The 26,987-nt window shown below is 35.4% G+C and overlaps 1 protein-coding gene across 6 annotated transcripts in view; it reads left to right on the top strand.

The window, feature by feature from the left end:
• The window catches only part of Mctp2 (multiple C2 and transmembrane domain containing 2), a 223,423-nt gene that overhangs the window by 137,502 nt on the left and 58,934 nt on the right, over positions 1 to 26,987 (top strand). For 4 of the 6 annotated variants that reach the window (XR_007106943.1, XR_007106944.1, XM_047538509.1 and 1 more), the window contains 3 exons: positions 13,432 to 13,533; positions 14,951 to 15,025; positions 17,179 to 17,298. Coding sequence is in view for 4 of the 6 variants with exons in the window: in XM_047538509.1 (XP_047394465.1) it covers positions 13,432 to 13,533; positions 14,951 to 15,025; positions 17,179 to 17,298 (297 nt within the window). In the remaining 2 variants the exon portion in view is untranslated. Of the gene's footprint in view, positions 1 to 13,431; positions 13,534 to 14,950; positions 15,026 to 17,178; positions 17,299 to 17,995; positions 18,167 to 18,587; positions 19,966 to 26,987 lie in introns of those variants that run through there. The other 2 variants (XM_047538512.1, XM_047538513.1) reach the window with 2 other exon arrangements.

Below are 26,987 nucleotides of genomic sequence, written 5' to 3' on the forward strand. Positions count from 1 at the left end.
CTCCCAGTGTAGAACTAATTCATTTTTCAAAATAATCCTCCAAAATAAAGGTGAAATATTTTGTGGAAGAGCTGGTTGGAATACAAATAGCCACACAACATTGACTTTTTTCAGGTTCATGATAAGCTGTCCTAAGGTCTGTTGATCATTTATTCAATAAATACTGATTCAGTGTCATTGTTTACCAGGCACTGTTTTAGATGACAGAGCTCCAATGATGACCACAGGGAATTTCTCTCCTCACTTGGATCTCATGGTTTCAAGATGTGTAGAAGAGGACACATAAACAAAATCACACAAAAGCAACATACAGCATGTTAGATGGAGAAGAGTCAAGAAGAGGGAGGAGTACAATTTTCCATGGCTGGTCAGTGAGGGCCACAGAAAAGAGGATACTTGAATGAGAACTTAGATTAGAAAGTGAGTTTTATGAATATCTGGGGAAACTTTCAGGCAGGTATCTTGCTCTGTAGCAGGACCTTAATTGTCAAATTCCAGAAATCTGGGTGCTGTTGTGGATAGGATGATGTGAGTCAGGTGGAGAAGATCGAGATACAGAATTGGAAGGACCTGGAGGACTTAGAAAGTCAGAGTTTGAAGGATTTTGGTTTTTTCTTTTGTAGGGGGGATGGAGAACTACAGGGTGTTTTGAGCTAGAGAGTGCTCCATTTATTTTACATTATTTGTTTGTTTCTATGATAAATGAGCTGTGGCACATCTGGATAGATGGCCCAATATGAAAGGTCTCTACCTTGTGAAGCAGCATGACTGGTCCTATTCCCCTTAAGGACTTTGGAGTCGCTGGCATGGTACATTTAATGTGATATTGCCATTCAGTGTGGCTGGTTTGATTCAGATTCATTTCTGATTCCTTGACCCATAAATTGGGGAAGCGATCAGACCCTACAATGGATCTGTGTGCTTATCTTGACATCTGGTGTTCCACCTGCAACATGCCATTTCCAAATTAATTGATCTCCGATGTCATGGAGATATAAATATGACTTTTTAAATGCTATGACCCTTATTATCATGGCATACTATAAGCTGATTGATTATTTCATTCATCATTGTATTTTCAAGTAATTCTAACTTGTGGTTTAGAGAGTACATTTTAAAATTTACCTATATAGATCTAGGATTTTTTTTTTTTATAGGTATGGAGTGATGCCTAACTAGCAAACTGCGCTGTACACTTAACACATGTTGAATCATTAATTCTCTGATGACTTAATGAAGCTTGCTTTATTATTATACCAAGTTACAAATTAGGAAACTGAGGCACAGAGAAAATCCTGTAGCTGCTAAGTAATAGAAGCAGGATTTTAATTCAGGCAGTCTCATACCAGAGTCTGAGCTCCTAAGAAATGTCAGATGACCCCAGTAAGGACCTATTAAGTAAATACCCTGCCCAAAGCAGTAGACAAACAAGACCTCAAATAACAAGTGCCCCAGGAAAGGAACTAGACAATGGGAAGTGAGAAGCATGGATGTAAGACTTTAGAAGACAAGGAGTTGGAAATGGGTCACGAAGGAGTAGGTTGTTTGTAGTCACTTCAGTGAGGTGAAGAGGGAAGACCTTCTAAGTAGGGGAGAGACATAAGCAGTAAAGCAGAGGAGGGACACATGCTGGGACCAAGTAGGGGCCTGTGTCTGGAACTCAGCATGATCACAGAATTGGAGGGGGTGGAGGGGGGCCACTCAGGCCCATGGAGGGTAGAGGGAGGTCTGGCTTATTCTGTCAGCAGGAAGCTGCTGAAAGGTGTTGACCATGGGACAGAGACTTCAGAGCAATTGACTAGGAAAAAATTTCACTACAGTATTAAGCAAATCTGAGAGGAATTCTGTGAAATTCGCAGAATAAGCATTAAAACTCATCTATCACATTGTATGTTTCTTAGGAGAAGGATTTCTTTCTTTCTTAGATGTGTGAAAGTATTATAAAAATGAATATATTGGTGCTCCACTATCATCTCTATAGGATACAGAACCATACTCAATAATATATTCTTTTTTGTTTAAAAACAAATATTTTAAAATTTGGAATTTGCAATTTGTTCCTAATGGAATGGGAACAGTTTTGCGAGACTGAGTTGTCTTTATTTAAGTCATAAACTAAAATTTGGCTTACACGTTTGGAGACAATGCGAACTACTTTTTTTTTTCAATGTCTAAGAAGAAAGTGCAAAAGGTAGTTTAACTTTTAATTCATACTCTTAATGTTAATGTGTTAAGTGCATTTAAGCCTGTTAAATAAAGAGCCTGTTCTAAATTCACTATATCTTTTTAATCAGGGTGAAAGTACTAGCTGTCTATTGGTTCATTTAAAATCCATATACTGAAATAAGTATATTTATTAGTGGTGGTGAATTGTTCAAGATGTATATGTATGATTGGTCATATATCAGGATTAAAAGAATTCAGGCCAATGAGTCATCCTTCCATATATTTTATTTCTTTTCATTTTGAAAAAAAAATTAAATTATTCTATAGATATTTAAAGCTCTTTAATCAATACTTGTGATTAAGAACAGTGGGAAACTGAGATTAGAATATATTACAATCTGAAGACTTCTAGTATCTCCTCGTTTTCATGTTGCTCCTGTACTCTTCTAATCAGTCATATAGTAAATAGTGTGTACTGGAAAACAATAAGCATATTTCAGAGTTTTAAAATATTTTGGGCAGTATATATTCTCTCCTAAAAATTAGCTGACTCCATCGATTTATTTAACATGTCTCTTCTCAATTAAGTGATACTAACTGTCTTGAAAATTGGCCTGTATTCTCCTCTAGGTCAGTCCTTTTTATTCACTCATACAATTATTCTCTTAGAGTTATCTAATGGGCCAATTTAAGATGACTAAAATTTGCCTTAGGGACTTAATCTGTAAAGTAGGAAAAGCATACATTTATTATTTCATAATAGCCAAGGAACAATCATCTGAACTTGGTGAGAGCCTGCATTTTGAAACAAACTTGAGTCCTTTTGCACAGGTCAGACCAACATGGACACATGAGTCTATCGTTACAATCACGGGGCCTTCATGCTGTCATTATAGAGCCCCAGCATCCTCAGTGGATACAGGTGCTTGTTAAGTAGCTGCACTAGCAGTAATTTCACCTCATTAGTTTTATGGGACAAATTTTCTGTAGTTGCTTATACCCAATAAATGCCATGCAAATATCTCTTCACATTTCCAATTAAGTATTTATTTGGACAAGTTTCACCTGATGGTTTTGTAAAATTTAATGAACTCACATAGTCATAGATTGTTTTAGATTAATGATGAAATGTTGGCCATTAAAGTAAATGATATTGATATTTAACATTACATAAATGACTTTATTGTTTGGTTTAAAACAATGTAAAGTGGTTTGTTGCTAAGGTTTATTTTTCTAGGGCGTAGATTTGATCATTGAATCCCATGTGATTCTTCTTGGAGCCTTTGGGATTAGAGGGTGAGTAACAAGGAAAGGAAGATGTGTCACCTGAGAGATTATTTGATAAAGACAAGACTTGAATCTCAGTGTCGGCAACAATTGTCACTTTTTAACAAAAATATTTAATTCTCCTCACCCCTACTCTTGTTCCAATATGTCCATTGGAATAAATAAAAGTAAGGTAATTTTCTATAGCATCCCTGGAACCTAGGAAAGGGCACCTTTAATATGCTTGAATTATCGTGAACCATATGCAGTATATTGACTGAGTAGTATGTTGGTTATGACAGATAGGCTTGAGCTGGGGAGAAGAGAGAGACAAAGGGAGAGAGGGGCCTACTCGGGTTGCCCTAACATCTATGGGCACTGCTGCACACAGCAGCTAGTGGTGGACGGGCGAGTTAGGAGAATTGCAAATTCAAGGCCAGTCTTAGCAACTTAGCAAGGCCCTAAGCAACTTGTCAAGACCCTAAGCAACTTATCAAGACCCTGACTCAAAGTAAAAAGACAAATAAAAACAAAAAATGGGGTAGGAATGTGGCTCAGTGGTTAAGAGCCACTGGGTTCAATCCCTGGTACCAAAGAGGTGGGGAAGATGACCACTATACAGTGTATCAATGAACACATCGTAAGTGCTAGTAGATATTGGATAGGCTAACTTTTCTATTAAATAATAAGACATCTTACACTGAGTGTAAAATCTAAATGCTGCTGTATTAAGAATCTAAAACATAATAATACAAAAATGGATGAATGAAACCATAGCATATAAATATAAATAAACAGTAGGTCAAAAACCTGATACACTGGGTTATCTTAGTCATAAGGAAAAAGACTGAATTACCAGTAAGGTTATAGAAAACACAAACCTGTATATGAATTAATTCTCATTTCCTTTCATATATAAAATACAAGAAAAAATTGGAAAATTAGAATAATAATGTGTATGATCTACCCATCTTTGAAAATATCACAAACAAAAGCAAGCTATGATGATTCTTAAAGGTTGTAATAGTGAAAATAGGTTAGTAGTGAAAAAGGTTAGTAGTGAAAATACCTGTGACAGCCACCGAAAATAAAATACACATGTAAATAGACATTTTTCTGCTAAAAAATCCATTTAACATGTTCAAATATTGATTGTATGGGTCAAAAATGCCTCAATAAATTCCCAAGAAGGCAGAAATTGTACTGTCATTCTAACACCATAAAATAGAAATTAATAACCAAAAGAAACAAATGTTAAAGTACTTGGCAGGGTGAAAAGTAACTGAGTTGGATACCAAAACTGCAATGATAGACTACATAGAAATTAACAATTGAATATTATATATAAAAACTGAGAAAACTGAGGGCCAAAAGTAGTATTCAAAGGAAATTCTTGTCCTGAATGGTTTTGTCATAAATACAAAGATTGAAAATCAATTACACATCTCAAAAAAAGAAACTAAAATAAAACTAAGAAAATTAGGAATGAATTGGTGAAGATAAAACAGGAACAGGTCCTAGAGTGTAGCTCCATTGCCTGCCTAGTATGCTTAAGGCACTGGGTTTGATCCCTGCACTCTAAAACACACACACACACACACACACACACACACACACAAAGAGCAATAACATAAAAATAGATGTCATTAATGAATATAATATATCCAAATTTTATTTCCTCTCCAAATAACAACACAATGGACAGGAACTTACAGAGTTAATACAAAAAGAGGAAAAACAATAAGAATGAAGAAGCAATGAACAAAAAACACAGATTGCTTTATTGAGAGGTCTCAGAGAAAATGAAGTGCAGAAATATACTAGGAGAATGTGTGGGGTATGTATTTTTCTGTGTATTTTTGTTTTGTTTTTTTGTTTTTCTTTATTTTGTACCAGGGATTGACCCCGGGTGCTTAACCACTGAGCTACATCCCTAACCCTTTTGTTTGTTTGCTTTATTTTGAGACAGGATCTCACTAATTTGCTTAGGGCCTTGCTAAGTTACTGAGGCTGGCCTTGAACTTGTGATCCTATAAAGATGTGTTCTGCAAAGATGTTGAGTCTTTCCAAATGAACTACAAATATAATACAGTTTTGCAGTTGATTAAATGAACAGGTGAAAACCAGTCAATAAATTATCTTCACAAGTATAAGATAACAGGTATTGAATATTCAGTTAAGTGAAAATTATTAATTATGCTAAGATCAGAAAACATTATCAAATTTTTCTGTTCTTTACTGCCTGAATCCTGATCTTCCCCAAATAAGAAAATAAGAGATCTAATTTGTTTTATGGGTGTATTTTTTTTTTCCAATCCTTATAGGGTCAGGTAATTCTTATTTAAATTCTTTAAGAACATAATCAGCTGGGTGTGGTGGTGCACACCTGTAATCCCAGTGACAAAGGAGATTGAGACAGGAGGATCACAAGTTTGAGGTCAGCCTTAGCAAATTAGCAAGATCCTGTGTCAAAGTAAAAAATTAAAAAGGGCTGAGGATGTGGCTCAGTTGTTAAAACACCCTTTGGTTCAATCCCATGCACCAAAAATAAAACAAAACCAAAACCAAAAAAAAACATTAAAAATGAAAAATTCATGAATTTTTACTTGGGACTGGAACAACTCATATAAAAAACTGTTTAACGTATTTTTTTTTTTTTTTTCCAGTGCTGATGTTCAAACTCAGAGCCTGGCAAATGCTAGGCAAGTGCTGTATCAGTAAGCAACATCCCCAGCCCTAAAATTACAGATGTAATAAGAAGGAAATTATTTATATACCTTCTTGGAATACCAGAAAGATTCAATGGTTTAGGAACTTTATTGTGTGACTTAAATCACTGATATGTTAAAGGAGGAAAAGAAACAACAATATCATATGAAAAAATGGACTAAAAAGTTACTAATTGAGACTTTCTTAGTGTGATGGGCAGTATCTGTCAGAAACCACAAAGCCTCAGGGTCATTGCTGAAACACCAGCTGTATTCCTTCTCTTTCTTCACTTTAAATAGACGATAACAATAGCAGTCACTGCATCAAATTGTTTGAGGATTTAATGAGTTTGTTTATGAATTAACAAGTGAAAATTAAGGCTTTTATGTCAGATCCAGTCAATGTAGAATTATATGAAGAAAGAAATTATATGTATTTCAACAAAACACATTTGTAGATATCTCTTTGATGCCAGATATCTATAAACATGAAAAAACTAATACATAACATTAAAAGTTCACTAAGATCAATGTTAACTGAACAAGATCAATGTCTATACTCATAAGAATGATTATTAAAACCCTAAAAAAAATCAGACTACAATAGAAACCAAATAAGAGTGTGTAAGACCTAGGTGAGGAAATTCTAGAAATATACTGAAGGACTTGAAAGAAGACTGATTGGAGATGATGTATTAGAAACTTGAAACATGAAGTTATTGAGGAAATGATGAACTACTTCAGAGATTCTGAGGAAATTGGTTGATGATCAATTAGGGGAAATTATATTAGTATGTAACACAAAACACAATAACACTTTTATAGTGGAGAATCCTACACAAAGAAATTGAAAACATGAATGATCAGAGAAATCTTAAGATATCTGTATGGCCAAAACAAAAATCAACATCATAAACCAAAAGACAAAGGATAGACATAGAAGTATATTAAAAATACTTAAAACATATAAGGAAATAGACATCACTGGTTTGCAAGTTTTCTTTAATCAATAAGGAAAAGGCAATTCAACCTAGCAGAAAAGTAAATTAAATGGAAATCCTGATAGCTAGTAAGCACATGAATGTCTTGTGAGTCCTTCAATTATGATCATGGTGGGGAAGAATGTAGTTGGTGGAGCCAGTTTGCATGAGTTGGGACCCGTGATCCTCACCTAAACTGGCTGTGTGACTTTGGTCCAGTTACTTAACCTCTCTATCTGAATATCTTTGTTGATAAAATAAAAGGAATTATCCTTATACATGCAGTGAGTGTGTATGGTGAGAATTGAATGAGTTGATTCATGTAAAGCATTAACAGCCCCTGGCATAAAATGAGCACTTATACTATGAGTTGTCGTCTTCATGTACCTTGTTTAGCAAAAAAATGATGAAATTCATTTAAGTAAGCATAATCAGATTAACAAATATAGAGAAAGGACCCTCTCAAATTCTTTTGTTGGAAGTATGAGTTGGTATAAGTCTGAGGAAGACACTTGGATAAAATGGATGAAAAATTAATGTAAATGTCTTTGAGCATTCATAATCTTATCTATTTCGAAGAGACAATTGGGGCTCAGAGAGGTACAGTAATTGCACCTACTCACAGTATGTTAAATGCTAGAAGTGGGAATTGTATCTAGATGTGTCTGGTTTCACAGCCCTACCATGGTGCACTGTTATTTAACATGAAAAACAACAAAAAATTTTGCAGTCTTACTTGTTATAAAAAATGTCATATTAACCTAAGACTCTTCTTTCTATGAAATTGCTGTATATTAATTTAAAATGCCTGCAGTTGGCTGATTTGTAGGGGAAATGGCAGGCTTCTTCACTGAGCCTGGGAATGTGAATTAACATAGCATTTCAGAATGGCAAATTGCCTACTTGCCTGAACTTGAGAATAGATGTATTCTATGACTCAGCAAGTCCATTTCTAGGAATTTATCTTTAGAAATGTATCATGAATGCATGGAGACATCTGCATCATCACACTGTTTATAACTGTTAAAAATTGGAAATGATCTTAATGAGTTACAACTGAGGATTATTCAGGTTTACTATAGACTGAGCAATGTGAGAGAATGAATTACTATATAGGGGAGAGTCTCCTATGTATTTTTTTATTTAAAAGACAAGTGATTAATATAAATTAAGACTAAAATTTGATAATATATAACATGCACTTCTTACCCATCACTGATACTGCTTTGTGCTGGATTAGTTCACAACCACCTTTGAAATTATCAACTATTTTTATTCACGTTTTACAGATTAAAAAACTGAAGACCAGAGTGTAACATAATTTACCCAAGTTATTCAACCAGTCTGATGCAGAGCCAGAATTTAAAACTCAGTTCATCTGTCTCTAGGTTTCTGTGTACTACCTAATAATTCTATTTTCGTAAGAGAAAGAAATGCAAATGTACATTACAAACTACAGAGGTGTGTTTGTTCAAACATTATTAATATATTTTTCTTCATTTTTTAAATAAATTTTGCCCAAGTTCTAGAATTGATGTGCATTGCTTTTGTAGAAATAGCTTGGAGAGGGTGGTTGGTAAGAAGTGCTAAGTACATACAGGTTTGATAATATTTGCAAAGTTCAGAGCTGGTTTTGGTTCAGCAGTCGTTGGAGGGACTGAGGGGGAAGTTGAGGAGGCCCAGTGGGAGGACTTCTGTGCTGCCTCTGCGGGTTGGTTGCAGTGCTCCATGCAGAGCAGATAGTGGCTTAGTGGATAGTTTAATCTCTCCTGTTGGTTGTAACTCATGTCTTTGGAACCACGTTTGTTTCTAAGTAGGGTGAAAAATTGAAAATGTTGCAGTTGCACAGGAGACCCATGGAACCAAAGAGACTATGGGGATCCACAGCCACAAGTTCTTGCCATCCTGCAGGAAGGATTTCAAACAGGAATTTACCAGAAAGAGTGAGAGTACAGATGCTCAGGACAGATGCTGAGCAGTTTCCTTCTGGGGAGGATTCCATGATGCTTTTTGAGCCTGGGAATTTTAAGCACTTGAGGTCTCTTTGTTCTTGTTCTGTTTCCTCATCATCTTTAAGCAGTTTATTGCCCCTTTGTCTTGATGACCTAGACACAAGGGGAAGGTGTGACATGATCTTGAAGTCATAGTTCCCTTAAGGGTTAAAATTAATAATAGGAATGGGAGAGTTTTGGCATAACAGTTCCCTTTTTCCAGATGGCTACTTTGATAAGGTTCCCTGTGGTTCCCAGTCCTGTGACCTGTGGACTCTCTTCAATGTATGTGTCTGATTTCCTCCCTGTAAGCTCCTGCCACTTGTTGTCCATCCACCCTCTTGCACATGACTGACTAGCTACCCAACACTGCCAGATAAAGTGTATTTTCCTCTTGCCAAGTCACATGTCTCTCCTCATCACATTTTATTGCATTTACATCAGCTGGGACCAACCATGCATCATGGTCACAGTTATGAGTTTTGCCTTTTGCATGAAATGAAAGACATCTGATAGAATATGCTAGGTTATATCCAAATGTTTTCCATTTTCTAATTTTTAGGTCAGACAATGAAGGACTCAATATGACTCTGTAGTTTGAATTCTAACTTACATGTATGTCTTTTCTCCTTAAACCCACTGGTACTTTTATTCCTTGGTAAGGATTCTGATTAACTTTGCTGTTGAATCATTTGGTAAATCATTATATCAACAGTTTTTCCAGTAAACATCAATGATAATTCTTTTTAAAAAAGTTCTAGGTGAGTTTTTTTTCTATGTTCTCACATACCAGTGCCTATTACATACTGATTATAAATTAGATTAGTTTTCTAATATAATGAGTATTACAACATTTCTTGGACTCAAAAATTATTTTCTATGAAACAATTTTTTAAAAACTTTTTATATTGACTTTGCTTACAGCTTGTTTAAGCAGATTTAATATTCTTACAGGAAAAATGTTGAATAGTTTGAGGATTATTGTGGGTCATATTAAAACTTTTAAACCAGACTACCTTCTCAGTAACTTTTCCTTTAATTACAAAACCCTGATCATTACTCAGAAGGAAACTTCCTGCACTCATTTATTCACTAGCTAAATTAGCCAGAAAATAATGCTTATTCATGCTTCTGATATAAGCTTTGTAGATATAATATGTATGAAAACATGAAAGAGACATGAAAATGCCCATTTTCCTGATTATGGACCTTTTAGTTCCTAAGTAGGTTAACTATATTACTGTTGTGGGGAGCTGCCTGCCACAAATTACTGGGTAATATCATGCACTCTTCACTTATGAAAAAGTCAGTATAAAAAGATGGGATATAAGTTGATTTAGTTATCTGACAAAACTGAAGTTAAAGACACTATTATTTTATCCAAGACACTTATATTTGAGTCAGATGAAGTCTTCCCAGTTTAGCCCCTGAAGACTCACAGAAGTTATAGTTCTCCATCTGTCATAATTTGAAAACTATTTTTTCTTCTTGCCTTTGCTGATACAGAAATCAAAGTTAAACTGAGGTTTGAGTTGAAGCATTATCTTATTGCCAGGGATAAAAATTTGTATAGATTCTCTCCTCTAAATATTCTCTTGACTGTGCTTTTATTTTCTTATTGAATAGGTGATATAAATTTCTGAGATTTATAAATAGTTATAAAATAATTTAAGATGAAAAATAATCGTCAAAATTCTAAGAATAAATAATAAGCATAACTGGTGTGATATATACATGTGATATATACGTGTGTGTTTGTTTTGTCTTTATTTCCTATGTATATATGCACTCGCACAGGAATTTGGCAAGTTGGGATGTTACAGAAGAACTTGTAATCCTGAAGTCTTGTGTCAGAAGTTTAATTATATAAAGACAGTAAAATTGAAGATATTTTAAAAGATAGTCTCTTCCATTCCTATTTGTGTTTAATTCTAACACTAAATATTCAAATGCATTCACCTGTTAATAACCCAAACACATTTCAAGTGCAAACTATTACAGTATATTTCCTCTTCCCCTTATCTTTTACTGTGACCTGAAAGGTATTCCTTATGGTGAACAGACTGAAAAAAATGAAATCAATATTCATCAACAGAATTGATAAATCTTAGTTTATTTGCATGATGAACATTACATAGCAGTTTATAAATGAGATTTGTTTATGAATGTAATCAAATTACAAATCATATTGGTAAATACAAAATGAAGTTGCAAAATACATTCAGTTTGTCACTTAGGCAAAAAGTGTTAAATACTTTTTTCAAGGCTTACTTTTATAAGTCTAAATTCTCAATAAAAATTTTAAAATGCCTGCCACATTCTGATTTCTGTTCAGAGGAGAGAATGGTGACGTTTGTGGAAGTTCAATGAGACTTTGTTTTTTTTTTTTTTTTTTTTTTTTTTTGGCGGGGGGGAATTTTCTGGTAATTTTCAAACTTTTAAAATTTGTACATTTCAAGTGAATTTTTTGCAAAAGTGCTAAATATGAATTGCTTTAATTATATCTCTAGCTTTAATGATGACTTTAATGTCCCTAGGTGGATGCTGGGTTTTGCTGACACAATGCAAGGGACATTGAGTAACAGGAAATGGCCATTTACCAAATTAAAAAAAAAAATCTCCTTTTGCTATAAAATATTTCTTTTTATACTGATACTTCTTCTCTTGACCCACCCTCACCCTGAAGAAATCATGGAAATTTTAAGATAACGGTACAATGACTATGGATTGAAGCAAAGCTAATTTGGATCAAATCAGCTTGGCAAACTGTCATGCTGTTTTTGTATTTATTTCTTTCAACTTTAACACCCACAATTTATTAAGTGAGACTGTGTATCAAAGCGGAAGCTCAGAATCCTGTTTGGACACCGTTGAGGAAGGAAACCAGGTCTTTATGGGGCACCCCCTTCCTCTTAGCCACTGGCCAGGAAAACCATCTTTCTGTATAAAAGCTATTCAATCCAAGAGAGGTGGGGTGACTTTGGGAAGGAAGATGACCTCTCCCTTGTAAAGTGGAATTGCTGTTTCCCCTTGTGACTTACTCAACTCATTTCCGTCACTGTTTATAAGAACACTTGTGTGAATGCCTGTGGAGACAGCAATAGTCATTTAAAATATTGCTCAAATTTCAGGCCCTCAAATTTCCTACGTTACTTAAATGATGGATCATTACAATCCCAAATAGATTTTTTGATAAACTCAAGTTTTGCTGAGGCCCTTTTAGAGTTAATGGAGATGCTTCTTAAAAACCAGAAGTTTAATTAATACATACACCTCTATCTACAATGAAAAGCAGGGCTGCTATCAAATCTGAAGAGAGTGATTAAATCTAGATAATTAACATGCCTTTCAGGAGAGAAAGCTGAATAGTTTCTAAAACAATACAGGATATGTTTTCCTTAGAAGTCTTGTGTACTCGGGTCAGTGGGTAGCTCAGTGTATGACTCTGATGTGACAAGCTGGCTGAGAGGGGACTTCAGAGGGACTTATTTATTTTGAAGATTCAGATTTTGAATGATTTTAGAGTTTGACCTCAGTGTTAGGTAGCCTGATTGATTTATTTAATTTGCTTTCCTAGCAAGTGAAATACTATCATTTTATTTTTTAAAACATATTTGTTATTCATGTCCTTAAAATAGTTTGGGAATAATTTTAGACTCACAGAAAAATGGTAAAGGAAAGAGAATCCTCACATTCCCTCCACCCAATTTCTCCTAATGTTAGTACCTTAAATGACCATGATAGTTCTGTCAAAACTAAGAGAAACCATGACATTGGTACATTATTAATAACTGAACTCTGATCTTTATTTTTGGACTTCAGTGACTTTTGCACTTAATGTTCTTTTTCTTTTCTAGGATCCATTCAGTTCAGGGTACCCCATTATATTCAGTCATCTTATCTCCTTGTTCTCTTCTGATTTATGATGGTTTCCTAGTCTCTCCTTTTTTCCCATGACCCTTGACAGTCTTAAGGAGTACTGGCCAGGAATTTTGTAGAGTATTAATCATTTTTGAGTACATGAAAGTGTGTGACTTCTGGGATGTTTGAAGGAAAAGGCCATGTGGTCCTGTCATGATTTGTATCAATAATTTTCTATCAACACACATGTTTGTTCCTGGTAATAGTTACTTTACCTTCCTATCTATTATGGCAGAGCTCTAGAATTAAAAGTTGATTCTTGATAGATTCAGGATCTGCTTAATATTTGCTTCATCTGTTGTCTCTCTTTGCAACTTTACCAAAGTTAGTTGTGGTTATTCTGTTTAAACCCCACAGAAAGTTTGTACTGTTACGTTTTTTATCTTTTGTTTATAACAGATTAAAGATGGGCAACCAAATTGTTATGCACTGAAGAATAAAGACTTAGAACAAGCTTTTAAAGGAGTTATTTACTTAGAGATGGACCTCATATATAATCCGGTAAGTCTTATTCAATCATAATTCCTAGCATTTTTGTGTTTAAAATAAAGGCCACCAGCCTTTAGAGACTCAAACTAATATACAGTATCTCTTGATCCTTGTGGCTGGAGAGAGGGGATAACTATTTTTAAAAACTCAGTCCTAAAATCTGTGCTGAGAATCCCAGCTTTCAATTTCCATCTGCAGAATAAATGGTGTTCAATTCTCAGTAAATTGAAATGTTAAGGAATGAGTAAAAACTGAAGGGGAAAATAGATTTATGTAATCTATATATTATATACATATATACAAATATATGTATATAATATAACTCTGTATTACATAAATATATGATGTATATACCTGAGATGGCATATCTATATTTTATATAGATTACTACATATACAATTTATATCTATAATTTATATAATATATAAGTGAAATCTATACAATGAACATGTAACCTATATACAATGTAAAATGTATGATATCTATAAAAATCCCTACACAGTCTATTGTATGTAATATATGCAATATATAATGCAAAATTTTATATAAGTTATATAATACATTTTATATCTATATATTCTCTGGCTCTTGGTAGTGCTAGAACTCTGAGCACAGTCTTCAGTGTAAGAGCATGTTGCTTCTTTTTCTTGTCATCTCCTTCCTTTTCCTTTAAGAACATCAAACATAGAGGTTATGAGACAAATTGCCCCTACTCTTGCCTTTCTCTGGTGAGAATTTGTGTATGCATTGTATATAAAGATTATTATACTCAAATAAAACCTGAGTTTAAGGGAAAGTGGGATTAGAGCCTTAAAATCAACATATGTCTCTTAAGTGACTTTTCAATTGTCTATCTGATGCAGAGGAGAAGGACTTGAATTTTATTGTGTGTGTGTTTCCTCTCTCTGGTGGTTTGAATAAATCATTAAATCCCTCTGAACCTCAGTTTATTTCTTGTAAAATGGGAGTAATGTCGTACATCCATTTATATTTCCAGGTCATTGAATGGAAATGAGGTTCTCTGTGGAAAAGGTTTTTGTTTATTTTTTTAATAAACTGAAAATTGATATGCATGTGCCAGGTATTATCTGTGTAAGCTAAGTTCAAAATGATATGAGAGGGAAATTTTATCTTTCAGAGACATTAGTTTGAGAATGTATGAACCTCATTCTCTGTAGTGGTTTAAATTACCTCCTAGGAATTAGTGAAGTAGAGGCCGCACTCTCCCATATTCAGCCTACCCAGGACTCTCCTGAAATGGCCAACAAAAGCAGGCAGAGCTGGGGGCATCTGCTGTCTTTCTGCTCCCTGCCAGAGGCCTCAGGGTCAGAAGGTATTGGTTTCTATCTTCTTCCCAGTTACTAAACAGAGGAGAAGTATGAGGAAGGCTACTTGCATGCTGTTCTTTGTAACACTGATGTCTTTCTAGGTCAAGGCAAGTATTAGGACCTTTACTCCCAGAGAAAAGCGCTTTGTTGAAGATAGTCGGAAGCTGTCCAAAAAGGTAGGTTGGTTCCAGTTGCAGTGGCACACACCTGTAATTCCAGTGGCTCAGGAGGCTGAGGCAGGAGGATCAAGAGTTCAAAGCCAGCCTCAGCAACTTAGCGAGGCCCTAAGTAACTCAGGGACCTTGTCTCTATATAATACAAAAAGGGTCTATGGATGTGGCTCAGTGGTTAAGTGCCTCTGGGTTCAATTCCCATTCCTGGTACCAAAAAAAAAAAAAAAAAGAAAGAAAAAGGTAGTCTGGTCCCCTAGACTGGCTCCTGGGCACATAAACTCCCAGCACCCAAGTGCATCTTCCTCACTACTTGTCTGCTTCTTTCCCTCTCCCTCTCTCCATTTCTTTATAGTTATATTTCCTTCTCTCCCCAACCCCCCAAAAATATATTAGGCAGCTCGATAAGAATGGGGTACAAAGACTTAAAATATACCTACAGGTTGAAGCAGAAGGCCTCAGCCCTCCAGTATTCTCCTGAATCATTCTTAAAGAACAATTCCTAGCATAGATGTCCTCCTGAGTTTCCTTGCCTGTCTACCTACCCTCCTTCATTTGTAGCTATTTCGGTCTCTGGCTTTTGAAGTTTCTGGGAGGTGCTCTGCCTTGATTCAGTGGATAAGGAATTAACCCAGAGGAATTTTTGAGAATTCTGGCCTCAGATTCCTCCAAGACTTTTCCTATCACTTGTGTATTGTCTAAATTTGGCTGTCTTGACATTTTACCCCATGCTGAAATGTCTGTCTTTCCTTCTGCCTGTTGCCTGAATTTCCTCTCTCAACAGTTCAACAAAAAGTGAAGATCAGGGACTAGTAGTGGAAGTTTCACATTTTTTTTTTACCATGACCTTTACCTTTATTTTTAAAAAAATTTTTTTTCCAGAGTCCCTCCCTGTCCTCTTTAGGTCCAGGTCAGGATTTCATTCCATACCCATTGTCCCTCTTTAGTTGTGTAACAAAGAACAAAGTGTCCCCTTTTTAAAGCCTTTATTACTTCCACTACTTCCTTTGGGCTCAGCAGCTGTGGATGACACAAAGCAGTTAAATATAAAGGCATCTTATCAACCTTTTGTTTCCCATGAACTTCTGGGCACAGTTGGGAAAGGCCTTAACCATCTTCTAAAGGGAAGCATCCAAATAAATGTTTTGTTTCAGTCTGCCATAACACTGGCAGTCTATGATATTTGTTTTGGATAATCTGAGTAAAGGTCTCTTTTATATTATTATTATTGCCTTTTGCTCTGTTTACTTGAAAGTTAAAACTTAAGTTGATGTAGGCGGGATAGCTGCTTTGCAAACAAATTGAAATGAATCTGCCTACAACAGGGAGAAAAGACATTTCCTTTGCAAAACATGACCTTCATGTGGGGTGGATTTGGACTCTGAGAAAAGTGAGGAGTTTGGGGCCAAAATCCTGGAATATGTCAGGACCCTCCCTGAGTGTCTCTAACCACTTAGTGCCCCCAATGTTCATAAAGGTGAAACTTTGGTTTATGATACAAATTCTTGAAAGGTCTTACTATGTGAGTCATTTTTCTAAGGCCTTTAATTCTCTCACGTCACAACCACTTGTAAAGTTAGAACTAATATCAGTCCTATTTTGTGAAGGAGTTTAGTCATTTGCCCAGGTTCGCATAGCTGGGAAGAGGGAGGACTGGATTCTCTTTCCAGAACTATACTTTCCTGTAAATGTACGGACAAGATGAACTATACTACTTACATTTTCCACTATGAATTGATGCAGTTACTTCCAAACTAAAAAATATTGGCACTCATTCCCATTCTTGTGAGCTCTGACTCCATTTCTCTCTGTCAGTCTGTCTGTCTTTCTCCCTGTGTCTCACTCTATACTTTCTCACGTTCCATGGCATCAAAAGCCTGATTGCTGTACCTTTCACCTGACCAGTTTTGTGCTGAGTATTATTGAAACAGGTTATTCTTCCTCAAATGAGCTGTAACTATGCACTGGAATTGTTTTTCCTCTTATGCATGATAAAATTTTTAAACAATTTTGGAAGTATCAGACTTTCCCTTTCTATTAATTTTTCTCATTGGCATCTCTACAGAAGATAATTTAAATGATCAGGCTACTTGATCTTAAGGGAATACTTGGAGTATTTAAATCTTGTTCCCCATTTTCATTTTTTTTTTTTAAATCAGATCTTATCAAGGGATGTAGACCGTGTGAAAAGACTCACTATGACAATATGGAATACAATTCAGTTCCTTAAGAGCTGCTTCCAGTGGGAGTCCACGTTAAGAAGTACCATAGCATTTGTGGTAAGATTTCTTTCTTATGTTCAAATTATATCCTGCTTCTTTGTAGCCATTTTTCTTTGTAAAATATATCATGGCATAGAGGATTGTATTGGGTTTATCTTTCTAAGACTGTACTTAGGCCATGAAAATGTTTTAAATTACCAAACTTCTTATTGTGTACCATTTCTTGATGAGCTTAAGAGAGTCATTGTTATGTAGGTATTTAAATTTAAATATATGTGTATATATTAAAAATACAATATAAACACACACACACATATATAATATATATATATATATAAATTTTCTGTAGTTGTTATATACAGATTTGTACAGTCTATATTTCTCTTCTGTCCTAGTGCCTACTATGAAAAATGGCAGCTGAATAATCACAATTATAAATAAATGGCTCTGATTTAGTCCTTAAGTCATTAACAAACTTTGATATTAAAAACATTTATTCATATCAAGCCACTTGCTGCATAAGTGATCATTACATATTACAGTTTAACTCAATATCATAATGGAGAAATATTCATATATGTGAAGTATATTCTTGGTCCAGTCTTATGAGCATACGTATAAACATAGGATCAAAGCACTGCAAGAGAATATAAAGCCACCTAAGTCTCACTGAGCATCCAAGAATCTTGGAAGGACTTGACAGTTGTTACAATACCCTCACTTTGACTCTGAACATTCTCTCTTATTTGTAAAGGGACTTGTCCTTGATCAGATTGGCAATGTCACCCATGGAAGAAGATACCACATCTCCCATTGTCAAATTTTGAATGCTTGATATTATGCCATTGATTTCTGTATTGAGTAGAGATTACTATAGGGGTGATATGATGCATTAGTGGTTGATGAATGAATATATGTCACGATCCAAAGTAAGTCTGACTTTTCATTTCACATGGTTCTTCTATCTCCTGTTTTTCTATTATTATCTTAATAATCTCTCCTACCCTACTGGCTCAGACTTACAAAAACAAAAACTGATCTCAAGATGTCAACAGGATCAAGGTCATTCCCACCTTCTCCACACAGTCACCTAATTCTCAATTGGATATACTCGATTTGCTTTTTCCCTGACATTGGGGAACATTTTGTTTGATCTAATTAATTCCAGTTTTCCATCACATCAGGGCACAGAGGATTATGCTGTTTATAGGTTTTATGTTTAATTTACCTTCTCTGATGTCTAGAGTTGTCAAAATATTTGGCCTTAGTAATAAGGAATTATTGTGAATCCATATCTGTCATTGTCTTGACATATTTATCCACCCCCTTTCTCACATCCTCCACAGCCGGTGGCTTCATGCGTTAGGTTCCTCTTCAACCCAGCCAATTCCACTTCCCACCTGAATTCCCTTTCAAAACTTTCCACGGAATGTTCTGTGCAATTCTGGGCAGAAGAGGAAAGTGAACACAATTGGTGGCTTCTTCCAGTCATCACGCCAGCCAGCCGCTGAGAGGAGCAAAGGATTTCCTCCTTCTCGAGTTCAGTTTCTGGCACTGTGATTTTAGAAAAACAGAGATCTGTTGCCCTGGATTCTGTAGGGGATGACAGAAATGATTAATGGACTGCTGGCCTGATCCGAAGAAAGATTAGAACAAATGAATAGAAACAGGTTGGCCAGGGGAGAGGACTTCTAGACGGGAAGGGAGGCTTGGCAGGGGGCCACTTCTCCACTGCCCCTTCTCACCATCTTAAAGCAGAGCCCTCTGCCAGGCTGCCAAATGCAGCCTGCTGCATTGTACCTTCCCATGCCCAAGACCCACAGAGAGGAGATAAAGGTGTTCTTCTTGTTGGTTTCCCAATACCTGATTTGCGAGGATGTATCACACAGATATAAAAATCAAAAAAAATATATATGTATGACACAAAAACAGATATTTTTTTCTTGTTCTTTTGCCCTATACAACACAGTATAACCACTAATTGCATAAAATTTATATTTGGTATTATCAGTAATCTGATTGAGGTGTTTGAAAGTCCATGGGAGGATATGTGTAGGTGATATGAGTACAGTGCCATTTCATGTAAGAGGCTTCAGCATTGGTGGGTTTTGATATCTGTAGGAGATACTGATGGGGTCCTTTTCCTTCAGCAATACAGAAATTGATGCTGGCACCACACTGTAAGGGAATTTTTTTTCCCCTTCTCTTTTGTGGGAAAACATAAAATAGCCTATTAGTTTCATGTTCTTGCCTTTATTTCCAGATGATACAAAACATGGACATAGTGGGATCATGTTCAATATATTCTGGATGTTAATTTTATGACTTTTAAAAGCAAACCATACATTTTCCAAGGATTCCTCTGTGTGTGTATATGTGAGTGTGTAGGCAGAGATCATATCTTATTGAAAGCTGCAGTTGAAGAAAAGCAGACTTTTAAGGTGGATGTGGTGTTGAATCAGAAGTGGATGGACAGCCGTGGGAGAACGTATCTTGTTAGATTGTCTACATTTGGGAGTTATGCTCTTAACACCTACGTGGGCACTTTTGTTCCCAACACTAAAAGAAGTTATCCTGAATTTTCACTGATACCTGCTATGCTAATATTGCTCCATATTGTTGAATTCATTGTTATTGTACAAAATTAAATTTGAGGGTTTTTGTTTGTTTGTTTTTGGTTTTGATGAGGATGAATATAAAGATTCTTTCAGTTTTGGCTTTCTTCTTCCCCTAAGTTTTCTAAATATGTTGGTGCATTACGTTTTTCAAGTTTTACTTATTTGTGCTAAATTAAAGGTATCTTTTTTTTTTCCTTTCAAACAGTCACAGTCTTGACCTTTCCTGTTGAAAGACAAACTATTATGAGATGTCAATTTATTTACAAAGGCCAAATGGCAACTAAAATATCTTTCTGAGAATTAAGTGCATCTGTATATTTCCCTATGAGTAGATGTGTAAACACACATGACATTTTATACACATGTACATGGCTATTTCCACACAGGCTTTGGGCTTCAGGGATATTCACAGGTTGTGTTATTTCACTACTTCCTATGTTTCAGGCAGAGTCCCAAGCATTTTACAAACATTCACTTAGTTCTTACAACAACTTGCTGCTACAGGTAATAATTATATCTCCTTTTTGCAGATGAGAAAATAAGGCTTTATAGGGTAAGTAAATTATCAGAGTTCATGTGTTTTTAAGAGGCAGAGCAGGGTTTAAACCGGGAGTGTTGAGAATGTAGCTTTGTGGTAGAGCATCTACCTAGCAAGCACAAAGATCCCAGGTTCAATCTCCAGTACTCTAATAAACAAATAAAGCACCATGCAGTACTTGTCATCTTTGTATTTAGGCAGTGGTTCTAGGAACAACCATATTGATCATTTCAGATATGTATTTAGGTGATATACATAAGGAGTAAGCTTGTTCCAGGATACCTTCAGGGAAAGAAACCATTATGTGGATGGTAAGATTCTCAATCACAGGTACTTTGTTTACAGGCTAAAATAAAACATGGGAATATCTGTAAGACTCCTTGGAAACAGCACAAACATTGGTAATTACACACACATAACATCCTTGGAATCCAGAAGGATGATCTGGAAATTCCTAGTGCCTGACTCTAGACTGAACCCCAGATTTGGGTCTGAGTTTTTTTCTCTCTATTCTTGGATTACTCTTAGATGATGTAAAAGGGTTGTTCAAGGAAAAAAAAAAATGAAGCCTAAATACAGCTAACTGGAGGGGTCGTGAAAGGAATCTATACACATTTTAAGATTTTTTCAAAATAGGGGACAGGGTAGAGGACACTTGCAGTCTACATTAATACATTCCTTCAAAATATCTTAAAACAATAGCATTCAAAGAAATAGGCCCATATTTGTGGTGTATGTGGTGGGGTTCTATACTAATATCCTTAGTGTCTTGATGAAACTGCATTATCTGATGGTAATGGAGATGAATTTGGTCTCAAGAAGTAATTTAGCATTGTGATTTTTGTATTATAGAACCAATTATGTATAGGGGGGTTTCACTTTATTTTTGCTTTGCTATTATTTATGTTACAAACCCCATAATTGTCTATAAAAATACTAAAGTTATATTATGATATAACTGCATGTTTTCATATGATCAAATAGCATTTACTCAACAGATGGCATCATGAGAAGTTTATCTTAAATACCAAAGTTCTTCTGATGCTTTTAAAATAGGATTGTGCTTATGTAGCTCTGCCTTTTCCCCCATCTTTCAGACTCACCTATTATATTGAGGGAGGCAAGCGTGTGGGTCATTGATGGATTCCTTGTTTTATTAAATTTTTACTTGGATATTTGATGTTTAAAAGTAATCTAAATCTACCATATATCAATGGGTATCTTCATAAAGCTATGATTTTTAACATCTATGACTTTTTTTCTGAATTTTTTGAGTGTAGGAAAATGATTCTTCAGAGTTGACAGGGTCTGTAATGTGATACATAATTTAAGGCATCAATCAGTCTTCCACCAATAAGGTTAAAAAATACATCTCTTTTCTTTCTTAGCTATATCCCTTATTTAACATTTATAGATTCTAGCATTTATAGATCCTAGAATATTGTGAAACAGAAAATAATCTCACTTTGAATTTAAAAGCAATAGTAGTGGTAATAGAACCAACCCTTCCAACAAATAAGAAGCATGTTTGCCCAACACACACACACTCACACACGCTTTCACCCTAAGAAGTGGAAAGCACTTAGCAACTGTAAAGTTGCCCTACTAAACATTTTTTAAAAACTGGATGCAAGACTTTGAAATTTGCTTCTGTTCATGAATCCCCTGTGATCCAAAAAACATTCAAATTTATTTTGCTTTGTTACAAATGACAAATGCACCTATGATTTTGTTTCAGGATTAGACTCCTCAAATAATGCCTGTCAAATATCTTTTTAATGATACACATATTAATGTGTTAACTGTGTCTAAAAGATTTACTATTTCTATAAGTGCTATCACCTATTCACAACTGGTTGTACTTGCATTTGATGACATACACTCTTTGGCTGTCTGTTGACTGTGCCCACTTAGAAGTCACCATTGGATACACAAGCAGACATCCCTGTTCATTTGGTAGGTGTCTGCATACTTGGAGCTAAACAATGAACAGTATTTCTTTAAAAGTTAAAAAGAAAATAAATTCCACGGTTAAAATAAGCATTTTAGTGGGGTGTGGTGGTGCATGTCTGTAATCCCAGCGACTCAGGAGGCAGAAGAAGGAGGATCCTGAATTCAAAGTCAGCATCAGCAAAAATGAAGGGCTAAGCAACTCAGTGAGACCCTGTCTTTAAATAAAATACAAAATATGGCTGGGGATATGGCTCAGTGGTCAATACCCTTGAGTTCAATCCTTGGTACTCCCCCAAAATATCATGTTATACAAAGGACAGTGTTTCTTAGACCTTTTAAATGTGTGTGCACATACTTGCAAGTATGTATCTATATTATATTAAATGTTTTAAATATTTGGTATTTTATTATTTGTTTTAATGTTTATTAACTGATTTCCCACATCTTCCTTTTCATGGAATACTGCATAATATACTTTCAAAAATATTTTAAAGTTTTTTTCAGCATTTTTAAAAATAAGAACAATCCATCATAGCACATTGTGATTATAATTTGTACAACATAATTGCACCTTCTATTGACAACTCCTCAGGCATTAGCTAATTATGCCATGTAATAAAATTACAGTAATTGCATTAAAAAGATTATCTGTTGAAAATGTAAAAGGACACTATTAACTATTTTATCATATTTTTATGTTTATATTTTCAACCTTCTAATTGAATTGTGCTTCCAGACAGAATCATAGATAGACTGACTAAAATCACTTGGTATTTTAGAGTATTCCTATTTTGACTAATAAACAGTAGATTATTTTTTGTTTTAATCCAGAGAAGCATACATTGACATATTACTGTCTGAGACTGTAAATGAATGACTCACTCCCCTCTGGTGTCACCTGCCCAGTCCCTAAATCAGCATGCCCTGTCATCACCACTGCCTGCTCTGAGCTTTTTCTTGGAGTGTCCTTGAAAGCACATATTTTTTTCCACCTTTGAGTTTTCTATGCAGGAGCCCTTGGCTTTTGTAGATTCCAATGAGTTCAGTACAGTTCATTCTTCTCTCCAGAGATATCTTATTGTTAACTTGGAATGGGATCCTCACTTTACGATCTTAAATCTTAGAGAAAGAAAGGCCTCTAGAAGTCACGTGACTCCTTGATGCCACGAATGCTTGACTGCTTTCTTTAACCTTGACCCCTTCCTCACTCCTTCCCTGTCCACAGTCACTGATGGCCCAGAGTGTCTGATGCACTGTTAAGTACCGAGATGCAAAGATTAAATTTTCATACTGATCAGTCATCAATATGTCCATTTAGCTTTTTCCCTGTATTTCTCCTCTTTCCCTCTGTTTCTTTCTCCTCATCCACCATTTCTTCCCTCCAACCCCTCTCCAGCACTCCTCTTTACCTTCTTTGCTCCCCCATTTTCCTTCTCCACCTTTCTTTTACCCCCTCTTACATTTAGAAACCAAAGGTAATATTTTGATTTTTAAGGCACATCATATCATAAGGAAAATTTGCTCTTTGAGGCTCAAACTAAATATTAAACTGGAAGTATTTCAAAAATTTGAAATACAAGTGATTGTAGGGATTACTGTTTGATATAACTACTCGTGAGTAAAAATGATGCTCTTCTAATTCAGGGAAAAGCCTCCTTAAAACACACACAAAGTTTCATTGCAAAGGTGTATTATTTGAGGATTCCTGGAGGAACTGTTCTACAATAGGTTGGAAATGCAAACCTCAGTTTTTGTTTTTGTTTTTGTTTTTGTATTTTTGTTTATGTGGAGAATATTAAGAAGAACTAACCATTTCCAGGACTAAGGTGCATGCAACCCTCAAACACCAAAGCATGTTCTACCTTCAAGGGAATGATAATTCTCTTCATTCCTGCCATAGCAGATTGTTATTTCTATATAAAAAAAAAGGATGGATTTCATTTTGATGGCTTAATATTTCAGATTAATATCAGACATTAAAGAATTATGCACAGTTACACGGTGGAAGATTTGGTATATTTATAGTGTCAACTGCAAAATGCAAAGGCCAGGTCTAAAAGGTCCTTACTGTTTAGGATAGTGTTGGGTACACAGCAGGCATCTCATCAGTGCTTCTTGGGAAAATGAAGCTAGCATTAGTGCTAATCATCTGCTATCGGATGTTGCTTTCTTTTTGTTACAATTTCTCTTCTCAGAGAAGATGGAGCTTCTATGGAAGATGGTGACCCCACCAGTGGATAAAATCTAGAGACAGTCTACAGGACTCTCATCATTTTGTCTGATATGCGTTTTGTGGACCCTGCCCATCCAGGGTGGAGCTAATTAGCAGCAAAATGACCAAAAGCAGTCAGCAGCAGGAGGGCTGGAATAGGCAGAAGGGAGCTGGGTTCAACAGCCCCTGAACCTCGGGGTATTTTATTTTTGATTTTTACAGAACCAAGTGCTTTTTTTCCCCTTCCATCTGTTTCTACATGTGACACCTGGATGTGCAAACATTTTGTGTGATGCAAAAATGGAAAAGAATATTTAGAAACAGAGCAAGGGACCTGGTGTGTGTGAAAACAGTCATAACCATTTCCTGCACAGGTTTTGACCTGTCGAAGAACCATGCTCGGCACTTACATTTCTGGCTAATTTGATACTGCCTTTTTTTGCAGTCCGAGCTTTGTTATTTGTTTCTAAGCTGTCATTTTTATTAGTCTCTCTGGCTGATCTTTTGGGGCTCCGCATCAGGTGGCGTGTGCTCTCATTGTCTGGCTGGGCTTGGCACGCGGAGGGCCCTTTTATTGCTGTGTGATGTGGGCGTGCTTGCCTGGGTAGTCTGTAATTAGACCCACCACAGGTGACAGTTACAAGAGAGCCCAGTAATCATTCTAGCTGCCTGATCTGATGTTTATGGAGAAAAACCTTCTTTGTGGTCTGCTTAGGGTTTACTACAGCATATTGTACTTTTGCCGTTTGATTTATGATTTGGAAAGGTGTGTTTTGTTACCTCTGCCTCTATCCTGAGGTTATGTCCTCGACTTTTGAAATAACAGATTTATTGTTGCGGGAGGGGGTTCATTGGTCTGATAGTTCAGATTTCACCTATGCAAAAAATGATGAAGACAAATCAAAAGTGGGTTCACTGTGCGATCATCTAAGCTGTGTTCTTGCAGTATTCACTGACTAATTTAGTCTCCCTGAGGTTCTCTTGTAATACAAATCCATATTTTTCTTTTGGTCCTTTAAAAATGACTTTCTTATTTCTGCCCAGGCTCTTTAAAATTTGATCAACTCATTTTCAGGAATGCTTCATTTTGTCTTTTGTTAAAGGGTGGCGAGAAAGAAAGAAATGCACTTCTTGGCACAATCATTGTTAAGTGAGGTATGGATGACTGCAGTTTTAATCAAGAAAAGAGGGAGCCATAGAATGTTAGAGTTGGAGGGACTTTCATTTCATCCAGAGAGGAAAAGAAAAAGAGTGAACTGTTTTCCCCAGACCTCATAGTTTGTTGGAACAGAAGTCCCAGCCTTATACCATTTTTACAATGTGTGATTTTTATTATCAGAAGCTCTATAATTATGGTCTTAGCTTTGGAGTAGGAACTTCATCTCTACAGTATTCATAGATTCTGACATACTTTCAAAAAGTACATTTTCCTTGAATCTTACATTTGGGAAATATTTTTTAAGTCTGTGGAGTTGCCACTCAGAGGGGTAGTGTGCCATGGATGGACATAAATCTGCCTTGTTACTTTGTGTTGACTTGGCTGCTCTTTCCGTGATAGCAAATGAATTTTCCTCATCAAGATGTCGTGGCAATAGTGATGGCGATAATGAAAATGATGACAATGAGAACAAGGACAAAGATGATAACCTGTGGGATTTTTTTGTGTGTTTTGAAAGTGTTTGAGTTTTGAGTTTTTTTTTTTTTTTTTTCTTTTTAACTGTTCTTGATTTGTTGGGTTACCGTAACAGTTTTTATGAAATATTTAAAATTTTTCTTCTATTTAGAAAGAAGTGGAATACTAAGTATGTATTTGCTATTGCAGCTCTTCTCCTGCTCTGGATTAATCTAGGTACATGTATGTGGTTATAAACATTTTGCAAACTATTCCATAGCAAGAGCCGTTCTTCCTTGGAAACCAATTATGTCCTTACATTTTTATAGGGAGACTTCTATATGTTAATACCTCCATTCCAAATTTTACTTTGCAAACAGGAAAATGAATTGTGTGTTCAGCTATTTAAAAATGAAGTATACTTTTTCTGGAAAAGTTAATTTTGCATTTCATTGATGATTTTTCATCTTTTTTAATAAGGTAAATATTTTTAATTGAAAAAATATTTGATTTCTTGGAAATTCAGCATATACCTCTGGAAAGAAGAAGGAAAAAAAAAAAAAGGAAGAGAGAGAACGGGAGAAAAAGAATAGCAAATAACTTGATGGTTGCTTCAGTTTACTTAAAGATAGTCCTGCAGGTGGCGATAGAAACTCATAAATGATAAAACTGCCAAGGTAAATTTCTATGGACTACTTCTTGGAGATTTTAATTTCAGCAATTTATTTTTAATTTGATAACAATAATCTGCAAGCAGAAATTTTTACATTAGTAAAAAAAATCTAAATTTCCATGTGTAATTTTCTGCTTCAT

Source organism: Sciurus carolinensis, chromosome 2, assembly GCF_902686445.1.
Source record: "Sciurus carolinensis chromosome 2, mSciCar1.2, whole genome shotgun sequence".
Taxonomy (NCBI): domain Eukaryota; kingdom Metazoa; phylum Chordata; class Mammalia; order Rodentia; family Sciuridae; genus Sciurus; species Sciurus carolinensis.